This window comes from Heterocephalus glaber, unplaced genomic scaffold (assembly GCF_053883595.1).
Source record: "Heterocephalus glaber isolate CG9 unplaced genomic scaffold, H.glaber_assembly_v1.0 deba00001565, whole genome shotgun sequence".
Lineage (NCBI taxonomy): Eukaryota > Metazoa > Chordata > Mammalia > Rodentia > Bathyergidae > Heterocephalus > Heterocephalus glaber.
The window spans coordinates 343,459-356,534 of NW_028258352.1; the positions used below are offsets into that span (position 1 = coordinate 343,459).

General features: G+C 38.7%; 1 protein-coding gene across 15 annotated transcripts in view; it reads left to right on the plus strand.

Moving 5' to 3' along the window:
* The window catches only part of LOC101705037 (cytospin-B), a 394,241-nt gene that overhangs the window by 324,113 nt on the left and 57,052 nt on the right, over positions 1-13,076 (plus strand). For 14 of the 15 annotated variants that reach the window (XM_087192079.1, XM_087192080.1, XM_087192081.1 and 11 more), the window contains one exon: positions 6,769-6,828. In XM_087192079.1, coding sequence (XP_087048205.1) covers positions 6,769-6,828 — 60 coding nt within the window. Of the gene's footprint in view, positions 1-6,768; positions 6,829-12,481; positions 12,930-13,076 lie in introns of those variants that run through there. The other variant, XM_087192082.1, reaches the window with a different exon arrangement.

Below are 13,076 nucleotides of genomic sequence, written 5' to 3' on the forward strand. Positions count from 1 at the left end.
ATCTGTTTTGTTACTTCCTGAGCTATCAGTTCAGGGTGTCTAGGTGGTTGATTATCAGACTTTTCCACCTCGTTTCCCCCAGAATTTGCCTTTTGTGGGATGGACGTCTGAGTTTATGCCTTGCTTAAATGTCTTCTCATTTTTGTTTTTGGTACTGTTCTTGGTTTAGTTCCTGGGTTGATACTTTGAAGTTGCTTGTTGTAAGTATCTTTGTTGATGTATTTGGAAACCTTATGCAATGATTGCTTCTCAGAGGTGTCCAGTTATAGCTAGTCTTTAGGTTTTGAGTCTCTAATGGCTCTGAGGTATCTCATTTTCATTACACCAGGAAGGACAACTGATGAGATCAATCACAACACCTTAGCCCAAGTGAAACAGTCAACAACACAATAGCATCAAGTACCTCTTAGAAAATGACAGTTTGTGGTAGTTATTAATCTGTCACCTTTAACTGTATGAATTAAATCGAAATCAAGGACCAACCCAACATATGTTTAAAGTGAATAAACTCTTCAATATAGCAACTTTACCCTTTGGGATGGGGAGTTAGAAGGAGTTGGGGAAGGAAGAATAGGTAGGCAGAAGGATAGGGGAAGGTTAGCCGTGAGGCCAGAGGACACAGGTGAGAGAGGGAAAGAGAAGAAAAGAAAAATAAAGAAATACGAATTAGGGTCAGAAGAGGAACACAAAGGGAGATGAAGAACAATGTGGGACAATGAGAGAATGAGAGAGTGAGAGAAAGAAAAGAGAAAAGAAAGAAAAATAAAAATTTTAAAAGTAGAAAAAGAAGAAAAAAATTAAAAATAAGAGCAAAAACAGTGGTAATTTTGAAAATAACAAATAAAAGATAAAAATGAAGGGCCTCCTTAAGGGTATGTCTCTGCTGTGACAATAAACAACATGGGCAGCAGTGTGCAGTTATGTCAGTGAGTCTCAGCAAGCCAGTCACAGACCTGTGAGATTCAGGCAGATTTCTGGCTGCAAGTCCCAAGTTGAGCTCCCTGTCCTCCTGCAGGGTTGTACTCTACAAGGCTCTATTGCAGGTTCCAGCTCCCTTTCCCCTGAAGATAGTCCAGGTTCCAGTGGGAGGTGATGATCCCTCCAACTTACTAAGTACTGTGGTCTTGTGTACCTTTATTGCAGAGATTCTCTTCACTTTTCCAGTGTGCCTCAGTTTTCATCAGGGAGCCTGAGAGAAGCTCTCTCTCTGTTGTTCACTTCTGCAGCTCAGGACAATGGCCTTTATTGGCCATTGTGCCCCTGTAGTGTGGAACCAAGTAGCTGCACAGCTTAGAGGCCAGAGGCAGGAGCCGGGGGCAGCTACGCTGATGGCTGGTGGGCGTTACCAGGGGGTCCTCACCTTCTCATGGTCACAAGTGGGTGTGGCAAGCTGGATGGAGCAGGGCTCCAGTCAGCCCGGGACCACTTTGCCCACGCTGGTAAGCTGGCAGCTGCAATTCCCCTTAATTTCAAGAAAGAGGGCTAGTGACAGGCAATATCACCACAGATCAACAGCTTCCCGAGGCCTTGACCATAGGCAAGAAGAAGATGTGCATAGCCATGTCTTGTTTTCTTCTCTGACCTGATTTCTAGATCAGTTATCCTCGGTGTTAGGGCAGATCCCTTGTTCTTGGATCCAGATGTTCAGGTGACAGCAGAGTGAAAGCTATGAGAGAAATGAAAAAGTATACAATTATGTATAAAAGAATTTTTTTAAGAGATGAGATTTTTTTCTTTTCATGTTGCCCAGGCTGGCTTTGAACTCCTGAGCTGCAGCAGTCCTCCTTCAGCCTGTCTGGTACACGTCTGGTCAAGCCTGAGATTGGGTCTCAGCCTTCTAGTTTTATTCCCCTGCCCACCACCAAGCGTACAAGAAAAGCCCATAAAAATGAAAAAAACTCATTTATTCACAATTTGGCCAGCTTGGAAGGGCAGCTAGCTCTCTTGCCTCCACTGCACAGAAGCACTCCGATTTATAGACAGATTAGAGCAAAGCCAGGAAATACCCATGCATAGATTTAGCCAAGCTTTGGCCCAGAGGGCTGAAGTGTTGCATCCTCCTTGGCAGCAGGGCTATGGGTGGCAATTTGCACTCTCAGCATTAAGAAGCTAGAGAAGTAGTCTATCTCTTTAAAAAAATCTTACTTTTAAAGATCTATTTTAACCTCACAGTTATATTCTGAGTACATGGGACCTGTCAATGCCTAGTTACCATGGGTCCTTGTTCTAGTGATAATGTGAGTTAAAAACTAAAGCATAGATTTGCAGGGGAAAAACTTTAATTGAGAAGTAAGAGACAAGGTAGGGAAAGGACCCCAGCTTCATTAGTAGCTGGAGAGGGCACACTCTGATGAAAAGGACTGGACCTGCCCAGACACAAAAGCAGGGCACCAGACTTTAAGAACTGGTTGAAGTGGACCAGAGTTCTGGCCATCATTCTCTCAGTCCTGGTTTCGAAGCTCTGGAGGAATCCTCAAGGCTAAAGGGACATTTCTATTCTCATGAAATGATTGCCTCTTTGATGGTTTCAGTCTTATAAGGCTGTTTCTCATGGGACCAGTTTGGGACAATGCCCAGAGACTTCTAAGCAAGTTGGACATTGTAAAGAAAGCCTGGTGATTAGATATCCCTCTGAATCCTGGAAATTATTTTAGTTAGTTTTATCTTGGTGTCTTCCATCTTTAAGGGGAATGAGATAGGCCAGGTAAATTTTGTTCTGCCAGCTTTTGGCAGACATTCTCTAAATGACTAATAACCTATATGCAGAGCTGAGAAGACTTTGACTTTATTCTACATTTAGTTATTTATCAAGCATTTTTAGGCCCAAGTAAAGTCATGGGTTTTAGCAAAAACTGCTTTTAAGCTCCTGATTGTCTTAGGAAAAAAATTATGTTTTTAATGAGTAACAGATTAGGGGCCTAGGGGTTTCTTTGCCTTTTTTCCCTGTGGTAGTCTCTGATTATATTGTGACTATAGCAAGACTACAGGTGTGCACCACTATGCCCAGATTATGTATAAAATCTAAATGTATAAATTGCAAAATTCTATTGAAAGACATAAAACATGAATATGTACAAGAACATTTTTATCTCTCAATTATAGTAATATGCCAATATAAATTCTGATAAGTCCTAATGATTTTGAAATGAATTATGGAGGTGGGGGAGAATGGCCAAATGATTCTTAAATCCATCTGTCCAAAGAAATGTTAGAGAATAGCCAGAGAGAGTCAGAAGAAACTACAAACTAGGGCTGAATGACTATGGAATGGTGCCATTAACTTTCTAAGGAAAAATTATTTTTATTATAGAATTCTTTGTCTAGCCAAGCTGTTAAACAAGTAGGATGAGGAAAGAGATTGTGACATATGAATGGATGCAGAAAATGTTTCCTTAAATGCATCCTTTCTCAAAAAGGAAGCCTAAGAATGTACTCAATTGAGGTAAGAATATAATAAAAAGATTAATATGAGGTTCCTGAGGGCTCTGGGCCTAAAGGATTTTATTGAATGGTAATATGAGTAAGAACTTGAGGGTAGGAACACATGGTGCCGGGAAAATTGCCTATGTACATGCTGAAGATGGAATCTAGACTCACATCTCTCACTATGCACTAAACTTAAAACCAAACTGGATCAGAGCCAGGTATTTAGCTCAGTGGCATAGCGCCTGCCTGGCAAGCACGAGGTCCTGAGTTCAATCCTTGGTACCAAAAACAAAATGGTTCAAAGATCTAAACAAAATAGGTAAAATATTTGAAGACATCGGTGTAGGCAAAGACTTTCTGAACAGAACTCTAGTTGCACAAGAAGTAATAACAAGAATCAACAAATGGGATCGCGTCAAATTAAAAACCTTCTGCGCAGCAAAGGAAACCACCAATAGCGTGAAGAGACAACCTACAGAACAGGAAAATATTTTCCCAGCTACTCCTCAAAGAGAGGACTAATACCTATGATATATAAAGAACTCAAAAAAACTAAACCCCCAAATTAAAGACCGAGTCAGAAAATGAGCATCCATGCCTGTAATCCCAGCACTCACAAGGCTGAGGCAGGAGGATTGCTGTGAGTTCGAGGCCAGCCTGGGCTACACAATGAGTTCAGCCTGAAGTACATAGCGAGACCCTGTCTCCAAAAAAAACCCAAGAAACAAAGAATAGGGAGCATCTGAAACAGACAAAGAAGTACAAATGGCCCATAAATATGTGAAAAAAAAACATTGCCAGCTATTTGAGAAATGCAAATTAAAACAACACTGAGATTCCATCTCACTACAAAAAGAATGGCTGTTTTCAAGAAATCAAACAATAACATACTGGAGAGACTGTAAGGAAAAAGGAATCCTTCTCTATTATTGGTAGGCGTATAAACTGGTACAACCACTATGGAAATCAGTATGGAGATTCCTCAAAAAACTAAAAATAGAAATTTCATTTGACCCAGCTATTCTCCTAGGTGTCTTCTCAAAAGAGTTAAAGACGTCACACCACAGTGATGTATGCATAGCCATGTTTATAGCAGCACAGTTCATAATAGCTAAATCTTAGAGGCAGCCTATATGTCTATCTGCATGGGGTTTTTTTGTTTGTTTTTTGTTCCTGGGGATCAAACTCAGGACCCTGCAAGGCAGCCACCAGAACCACTGAGCTAAATCCTCAGCCCCCTATATGTCTATCAACACATGAATAGATAAAATGTATTTATATGCAATGGAGTACTACTCTGCAATAAAGAAGGATAAACTTGAGCCATTTGTAGGAAAATGGATCCACCTTGAGACTATAATGTTAAATGAAGTAAGTAAGTCACAAAAGCTTAAATATAATTTCTCTTGTATGAGAAAACATGAATAGGGGCTGAGGATTTAGCTCAGTGGTTCCGATGTCTGCCTCTCAAATACAAGGTCCCAAGTTTGATCCCCAGTGCCAAAAAAGAAAAACAAAAGACAGGTAAAGTATAAAATAAAAGACAGATAATAGGAAAAGAGAGAGAGAAAAAGTTACTGTAATCCAGTATGGACAGTGTATCTAAAAGTGTACCTTGATTTAGTACAATTATCTTATGTATTTTATATGTTTTTTGGTCTATTGGTCTGGTGCTTAATCTGTATATATGATAATTAACTTTATAAGGACTTATATATAAATGAATCTGATGCTGGCAAAAAAAAAGGGGTGGCGAGGAAGAGGGGGAAAAAGAATTGAGATGTGTTATATACATGTACCAGTTCCTCATAGTGAATATATAATCATTATGGACTGCAAAACATACTAATAAAAAATTTTGAAAACAACTTGAGAGTAGGAAAAAGGAGCTAAAAAATGAGAAGCTATGCAGGGATGTCACTGTCTTGTTAGAACAAAAAGTCTGTGGGCTACAAGGAGAATATTACAAACATAAAGCAGTTGTCAGAATAAATAGGAAGCCAGATGATAGAGACATAAAGTGCCCCTCCTACTAAGAAAAATCCAAAATAAACAGAAACTGTAGGGAATAAACAAATTTTTGAAGAAAAGTCCTCCAATTCTGAAACATACCAAAATGTGTTGTGATTTTAGCAATGGGTAGAGTAACCAAAAGGAAAATCCTTTTTTTGAGTGGCACTGATCATGGTTTTGAAACTATAGAGAAGAAGATACAGTTGTAGCTCACTTCTGGGTAAATGTGTATTGTTTCTATCTTTTAAGATCATCCTAGGTAGAGAGCACAGATGACTCAAATGTCCTGCTAGAAAAGGAAGCAGGTGTTCTAAGTTTTAATAATTTAAACATAAAATTGTACACAGTAATAAAAAAATGAGAGGAACTTACTGTTTATTTCACAAGGTGGAGCTCTGGAAGCTCTGATCAATGCCACAAGAAGTTCAAGAACATTACTGAAGGTCACAAATGTAATAACAATAAAGAAACTCTAATTAGATATATGACTATAAAGGGTGGAGAGAGATGTCTAATACCTAAGTCCTCCTTGGTCTTGGGAGGATGTCAGTATATAAAGCCTGTATTTTAAATCAAGTAGTGGTGTGAGCATGTTACAGAGATACTGAGATAATGACCAGAAGAAATAAAGAAAAATTAAAAATTTATTCTCCCAAGGACCAGGATGGAGGGCAGCAACAGTTTTTCTTTTGATTATATTTAACTGTGTATATGTATATATATGTATATGGCTTTTACAGTTTTCTCTGATTCAGCGCTGTGATTCAGCCACTTTCTTACTCAACAGAATGTGGATGTCATAAATCTTGACAAAGCTAAAAATAACCAAAGAAACAAAAATTTATCTTTGAAGTTGAGCATGGTGGCACATGCCTGTAATCCCAGCATTCAGGAGCCTGAGGAAGGATTTCTGTGAGTTCAAGGCCAGCCTGAATGACATATCAAGACTCCATCTCAAAAAACAAAAAAAAATTTTAAATTATTTCCAATAGTAACATTATTTTCAGTGACAATTGTAACCCCTTAATCTTTTTTTCCTTAAACTGAGACCATTGTTCACATAGTTGACTTATTACTTGTTTTATAATACAGTTAGTCCCTGACTTACAAATGAGTTCCACTCCAGGAGAACATCCATAAATCGGATTTGTTTGTACCCAACAAAGTGAGTCTTTTCAGTATACCTGTGAAATTTTGGGACTTGAATGTTCATAGGTCAGGGACTTACTGTAATAGAAAATCTATACTGGAGTGTCAATTGTTGTTCTTTCCTAGTAAAAGCTACTTTTTAAAGTTAATAATTCCAGTCTCTCTGTCTTCTTAACCTAGAAGAGGAATCTGTTGTTGGCATTTGAAGCAGCGGAAAGTGTAGGCATCAAACCCAGCCTGGTAAGTTTTCTGTTTTGTGTCTTGTTATTTTATTTTATTTATATGAAAAAGAACTTTATGTCATCTACTAAACAGTTTCTTATAAAACACTGAAATCCATTTGCAGAAGACCTGCTACTTATGATCCCTGATATAAAGTTATCTAGTTGGTATGATCACATATATGAGTAGAGTCTTTCAATTACATTTCATTATGGACAAATTTCAGTTCTGGAAATACAGTGAGCTGAATTACTATTAAAGCCCTGTTGTTGCCTGTAATCTCAGTACTCTGGGAGGCTGAGGCAGCGGGATTGAAAATTCAAGCCTAGCCTGGCCAATTTAGCAATTTAGGGAGACCTTGTCTCAAAATTAAAAAAAAAAAAAAAATTTAAAGAATTGGGGATACAGCTCAGGGCAAAGGTTCCAAGTTCAGTCCCCAGTACTGCCAAAAAAGGAAGGGTGGGGAGGGAAGAAGGAAGGAAATCAATACATAGCTGAGCTCTCAAGAAAGAACAAGAAATAATAAGAAGGGAGAAATTTAATTTGAAGTGAAAGCCAGAGCCATAGAGACCATGGCACCCCCAGGGGTGGAAATGGAGATGATAGCACAAGGTTCATTGTAAATAGATACCTAATAGGCCTGCATGGCCTGTAGCAGTGGTGGCAAACCTATGGCATGAGTGTTACTGTGGGAGTTTTTTGGCTTTTGTTTTTGAGGTTTTTTTGAGACAGGGTCTCACTTTGTAGTTCAGGTTGGCTTTGACTCACTATGTAGCCTAGGCTGGTCTCAAACACAATGATCCTCCTGTCTCAGCCTCCCCAGTGCTGGGATTACAGGTGTGTGCCACCATGCCTGGCCATTGTGCTTATCTTTTAAGACCAAAGGTGTTAATATGGAGTTGTTTTTTCTAAACTAAAACCTCAATATTCAGGTTTAATTGCAGTGTTGGCACTTGGTGCTAAGTATGTGGGCTTTGGGTTACAGTTCCGCTCTCAGTCTCTAAAAGGTTCACCATCACTGGCCTATAGGGTTTATATAATACCCACACAGGAACAAGAGACAAGTACCTACGCTCCCATAAATAGAGCATTAGTACTGAGACCCCTGCATAAAACCAAGACTCACAACACAAGGCGCTCCTTAGTGAAAATGGAAAATTTTGAAACTACATTATATCTAGAGAGGTAATAAGGAAGTTTGTCTCCACCTTGGATTTGTTTTTGTTTTGTTTTGTTTGGGTTTTTTGTTTTTTCAATAGAGGAAGATGGACAAAAAGTAAAAATCTCCTGTAAGAAGAGAAAGGGGCCAGATGAAGTTCAGAATCTAAATTTATATCTATGCTGCTTAAAGCCCATAGCTTATATTGGCTGATGCAGGAAGCTCCCAGTAGTACAACAGCCACTAGAAATACATTCACAGGCCAAAATTACAAACACTGAAGAAAATTATCATGCGTTAGTTAATAGAAGTGTGAGGATTCTCTCTCAGAACTGGAGATTTTAAAAAAGAGAGAGACTTCATATAAACTATGCTTAAACATATTAAAGAGATGAAAGAAGGAATAGAAGCCATAAGAAAGAACATGGTACCATACAAAAAGAGAAACTTGGAAAAAGAATCAAATAAAGCTACTAGAAATTAATGAGATGAGTTGCCAAACTGATTGCAGTACTGCAGATTGAATCCAAGGGTACTGTACCACTGATCTACATCTCCAGCCCTTTTTACATTTTATTTTGAAACATGGTCTTAGTAAGTGGCCCATGCTCAGAGTTGCAGTCCTCCTGCCTCAAGTAGCTGGAACTACAGGCATGCGCCACTGCACCTGGCTTTGTGTGTGTGTGTGTGTGTGTGTGTGTGTGAGAGAGAGAGAGAGAGAGAGAGAGAGAGAGAGAGAGAGAGAAAGTTGTCCAGAAGTAGTTTCCAGATTGGTTCACCACTCAGTGTTGTAACCAAGGGCCTGAAGTGTATCTTCTGTACATGCCAGTCTTTAATCTGTTGGCTTTCTGTCCCCATACTTCTTCCTCTGTGGTTGAATGTGCCTGCCAAGCCCCAGACATCACTTCTACCTGCAAGACAGGAAGAAAGGAGAAGGAATAGAGCAAGTCTCTCTCATCTTTCTCCTCTGATAAGGAAAGCAAACAGCTTCTGAGGGTTCGTTGGCAATGCTCTGTTACATGACTATCCCATCTGTGAAGGCGTTTGAGGAAATAAATGTATATTATTTTTCAGCCTTTTTTAGTGTGAAGCAGGAAAAGGGAAGGAGAGGTTGGGAATGACTAATGTGTTAAACAGCTAGTTTCAGAGCTTAAGATAATGAAAGAAAATCAGACAAAGTCCATTTCCCAAGTTCAGTGGGAATATCAGAAGAGAGTATAAAAGAAATGGAAGAGAGACAATACAGTGGTGTCTCAGTTCACAAACATAATTCATTCCATGATTTTGGAAAAAATGGCCACATTCATGTTTGTGCAGGAAAGCTGCCCTCAGTTGTGTTCACCACCCAATGCAGAGTTTGCAAACAAAAACAGAATTTTGCCAAATACTTGTTTGTGAACCAAATTGTTTGCAAACAAGTGTTCATGAACCAAGGTGCCACTGTATTTGAATATATGGTACTTGACATTTTTCCAGAATGATAAAATACAAGAGTCCACATATTCTTGTTTTGTTTTGTTTTTTGAGACAGTGTCTCACTCTGTAGTTCAGGCTGGCCTTAAACTTACTATGTACCCCAGGCTGGCCTCAAACTCATGGCGATATCCTTCCTCAGTTCCTGAGTACTGGTGTTACGGGCATGTACCACCAAACCCAACTACATATTCTTAATGTCCTTATGAATCCACATATTTTTAATGAATCTGAAGCAGGATTAATAAAACAAAATATCCAGACATACTATAATGAAACTGCAGAAAAAGCAAAGACTGATTATAAAAAAAAAAAAGAAATCCAACTAACAGTTTTAAAAAGATAACCCAGTAGAAAATTGTCAGTGTCTTGAACAGACAACTTACAGAAGAGGATATGAATGGCCAGTAAACTTGATTGATTGACTTGCAGATTGATTGTAGGGCTGGGGATTGGACCCAGGGCTTCAAAGATGCTAAGCAAACTTCTACGGAGCTATAACCCCAGCCTGACTACTGAACATTTAAAATGTTCGATTACATTAGTGATCAGAAAAATCTAGGCTGAAATAATAGTGAGATACAATTCCATTACCATCAGAAGATGGGAGGAATCCAAGAAAGTGAAAGTACAGCTATCATAGAAATCTTAGTACTGTGAACATTATGCCAGTATAAATTTGAAACAGAATGGTTTCCTAGAGAAATAATACATTTCTTCAAATATTAAATATAAATAGTTCTCTAAGACTTACTAAGAAAGAAATAGCACTTTAACCATTAAAGTTGAATTCATACTTTTATGTGTAGTCACACACACAAAAACAAACAATATCCCAATAACCCCAAATTCTGTTAGACCTTTATGAAACAAATATTCCTATCATGTATGTGCAGAAAATTTAAAGAATGACCACAGTTGAGAGACAAGAATTATATTTACACTCACTTTGGAAACAACAAAACAGCTAACAAATACCAACTAATCAGTCCAAACAGAGTTTACATAAGGATCAAAGACATAATGAGAATTTGTAGATTATATTATACAGAGAATGTGTTTTTTCTTTATAATGTGATTAATATTTGCTTCTTTCATAATTTGCTATATTTTAAATTTTCATCTAATGTACCCTAGAAGTTGGTGATGAGAGTAAAAGTGAGATCATCATGTTGACCTAGTTGGCAGAGCCAGCAATTTCATTTGTAAGGATAGTTGAGTTGCTGCTGACAAATATAATTAATCTCAAAAGCATACTGGAATGCTTGTGAGCTATTTAACCAGTTTATACCATCAGCAAAATAGAAATTTCCTACATTCTTAAGTTTGCTTTTCTGTATCTTTTTTTCCCTTTGATTCTGGGGATGGAGCCTAGGGCCTTCACCATGTACTTTATCACTGAGCAACACATCCAGCCCTGCTTCTCAGTATCTTGACGTGGATTGAAAAACATACTGAGTTGCACTTGACACTTTTAAACTATACCCAGTCAGAAGTGACAACTGTATTTAATCTCATCTTCAATCAAATTCGGTTGTTAGATTTTTGCAGGAAATAATATATATATTTAAGTACATATAAATATCCAGGTATAGCCAGTTAAAAAGAATGAGCTTAAAAAGTGGAGCTCTACAGTATTCCCCACCTTTTAGAAAGCATCCCTTCTTAGCCACTGTGTAATCCGGCAGTTTGTTGATTGATTGTAGTGCTGGATGAACAATCACAGGGGTGAGCAATTCCTTACAGAAACCCTTGGGTAAGAGAGGACCTGGGGCATCAATGTCATTACCGCAGAACAACCAGGAGGTCTGCCCTCCAGGGCTGATGTGCCTGTAACTTGATGAGGGGACACTGCTGCCTTGGTCATCTGTTCCCTGAAGGCTGTTGCTCACTGAGTGAGCCTGTACCACCTCCAGGACAGTCACTATCCACAGACCAAGGTCTTCAGGGTCCCAATGGAGCGTGGTCATCACAACTCACGATTTCAGAATACTGGAGTGATCCTTTAGGCATAATTGAGCCTGTGTTGTGGTGTAAACTTTTATTACGTGCATCTCAGTAGTTACTTTCAGCCTAATTACACACACCAAAAAACCATTTTTCTCCTATTTACGATGTGGGCATTTCCCATCTATTGACCCACTAGAGCATCTCACGACTCTTGTGGGGTAGAAGCACTGTGCAGGTGGGACACAGAGGCATATGCAGTTCATAGAAGATCACACGCCTAACGAGTAGCAAAGGCAAGAGTCAGAGCCAGGCAGGTTGGCTCTAAAGCTCATGACCATAGCCACTCGGTGACCTTGCATGCATGACAACTGTGTCCACCTTCTGGGCTCTTAAAGCACTTATTCATAGTACTGTGTCCACATGTTCTGTTATACTATAATTCATCTAATTGTATAAATTCATCCCCTCATCACCTTCATAAGACTGTGAGCTCCCAAGTACAAAAAACCTTACTGGTTTTCCCCCAGTTGTCTTTTTAAAATATTTAATTGGTTTTAAAATATCTAATTGGTTTGGTTTGGGTTGGGTTGGGTTTTTTTGAGACAAGGTAGTTCAGGCTAGCCTTGAACTCACTAGGTAGCCCAGGCTGGCCTTGAACTCGCAACTATCATCCTACCTCAGCTTCCTGAGTGCTGGGATTACTGACATGCACCAGTAAAATATACATAAGATTTACCATTTTTACTTTTAAAGTACATTCACATCATTAGGCATCCATTACCATCTTCAGAACTCTTTTCATCTTGTAAAATTAAACTCTGTGCCCATTAAACATAAACTTCCCATTCCCCACCCCTATCCCTGGCAACCTCCATTCTATTTTCTGTCTCTAAGAATTTACCTGTTTCAAGTGTGTCCTAGGAGTGATACTTGTCACAGAGTGTTTGTCCTTGTGTCTGGCTCATTTAATGGAGTATAATGTCTTGATCATGGTTCATCCATGTTTGGCATGTTTTTCTACCTTTTCAAGGCTGAATAGTATCCTATTTTGTGTATAGACTACTTTGTTCATCCATTCTTTTGTTACAGATGCTCATGATGATCCTGCATCAGCTTCCTGAGTGCTGGGATTACAGGCATGTACCACCATGCCTGGCCTTGTCTCATTCTTTTAGTAGTCTCTTTCTCAAAGCAGTTTTTGATAAAATCTTTCTCTCTCTCTCTCTCTTTTTTTCTTTTTTTTTTTTTTTTGGTTTTTTTGAGACAAGGTATTGCTATGTAGTTCAGGCTGGCTTTGAACTCACTGTACACTCTGGGTTAGCCTCAAACTCATGGGAATCCTCCTGCCTCAGCCTCCTGAGTGCTTGGATTACAGGCATGTACCACACTTAGCTATTTTTTTATCATGTTTCTAGTGTTGTATTTACTCATTGCCCAAGAATTAAGATGTATCATGTACAGGTACCAACTCCCCTTGATAAATGTAATCATTATGTACTACAAACATGTACTAATTAAAATTAAAGTAAATCACTGTCCAACCCAAAGTCATACAGATTTTCTCCTATACTTTTTCTAGAACTTTCAGAGTTTTGCATTTTACATGTAGATCTACAATGTATTTTTAATTTATTTTTGTGTAAGCTTTTTTTTTTTTGGTACTGGGGATAGAACTCAGGACCTT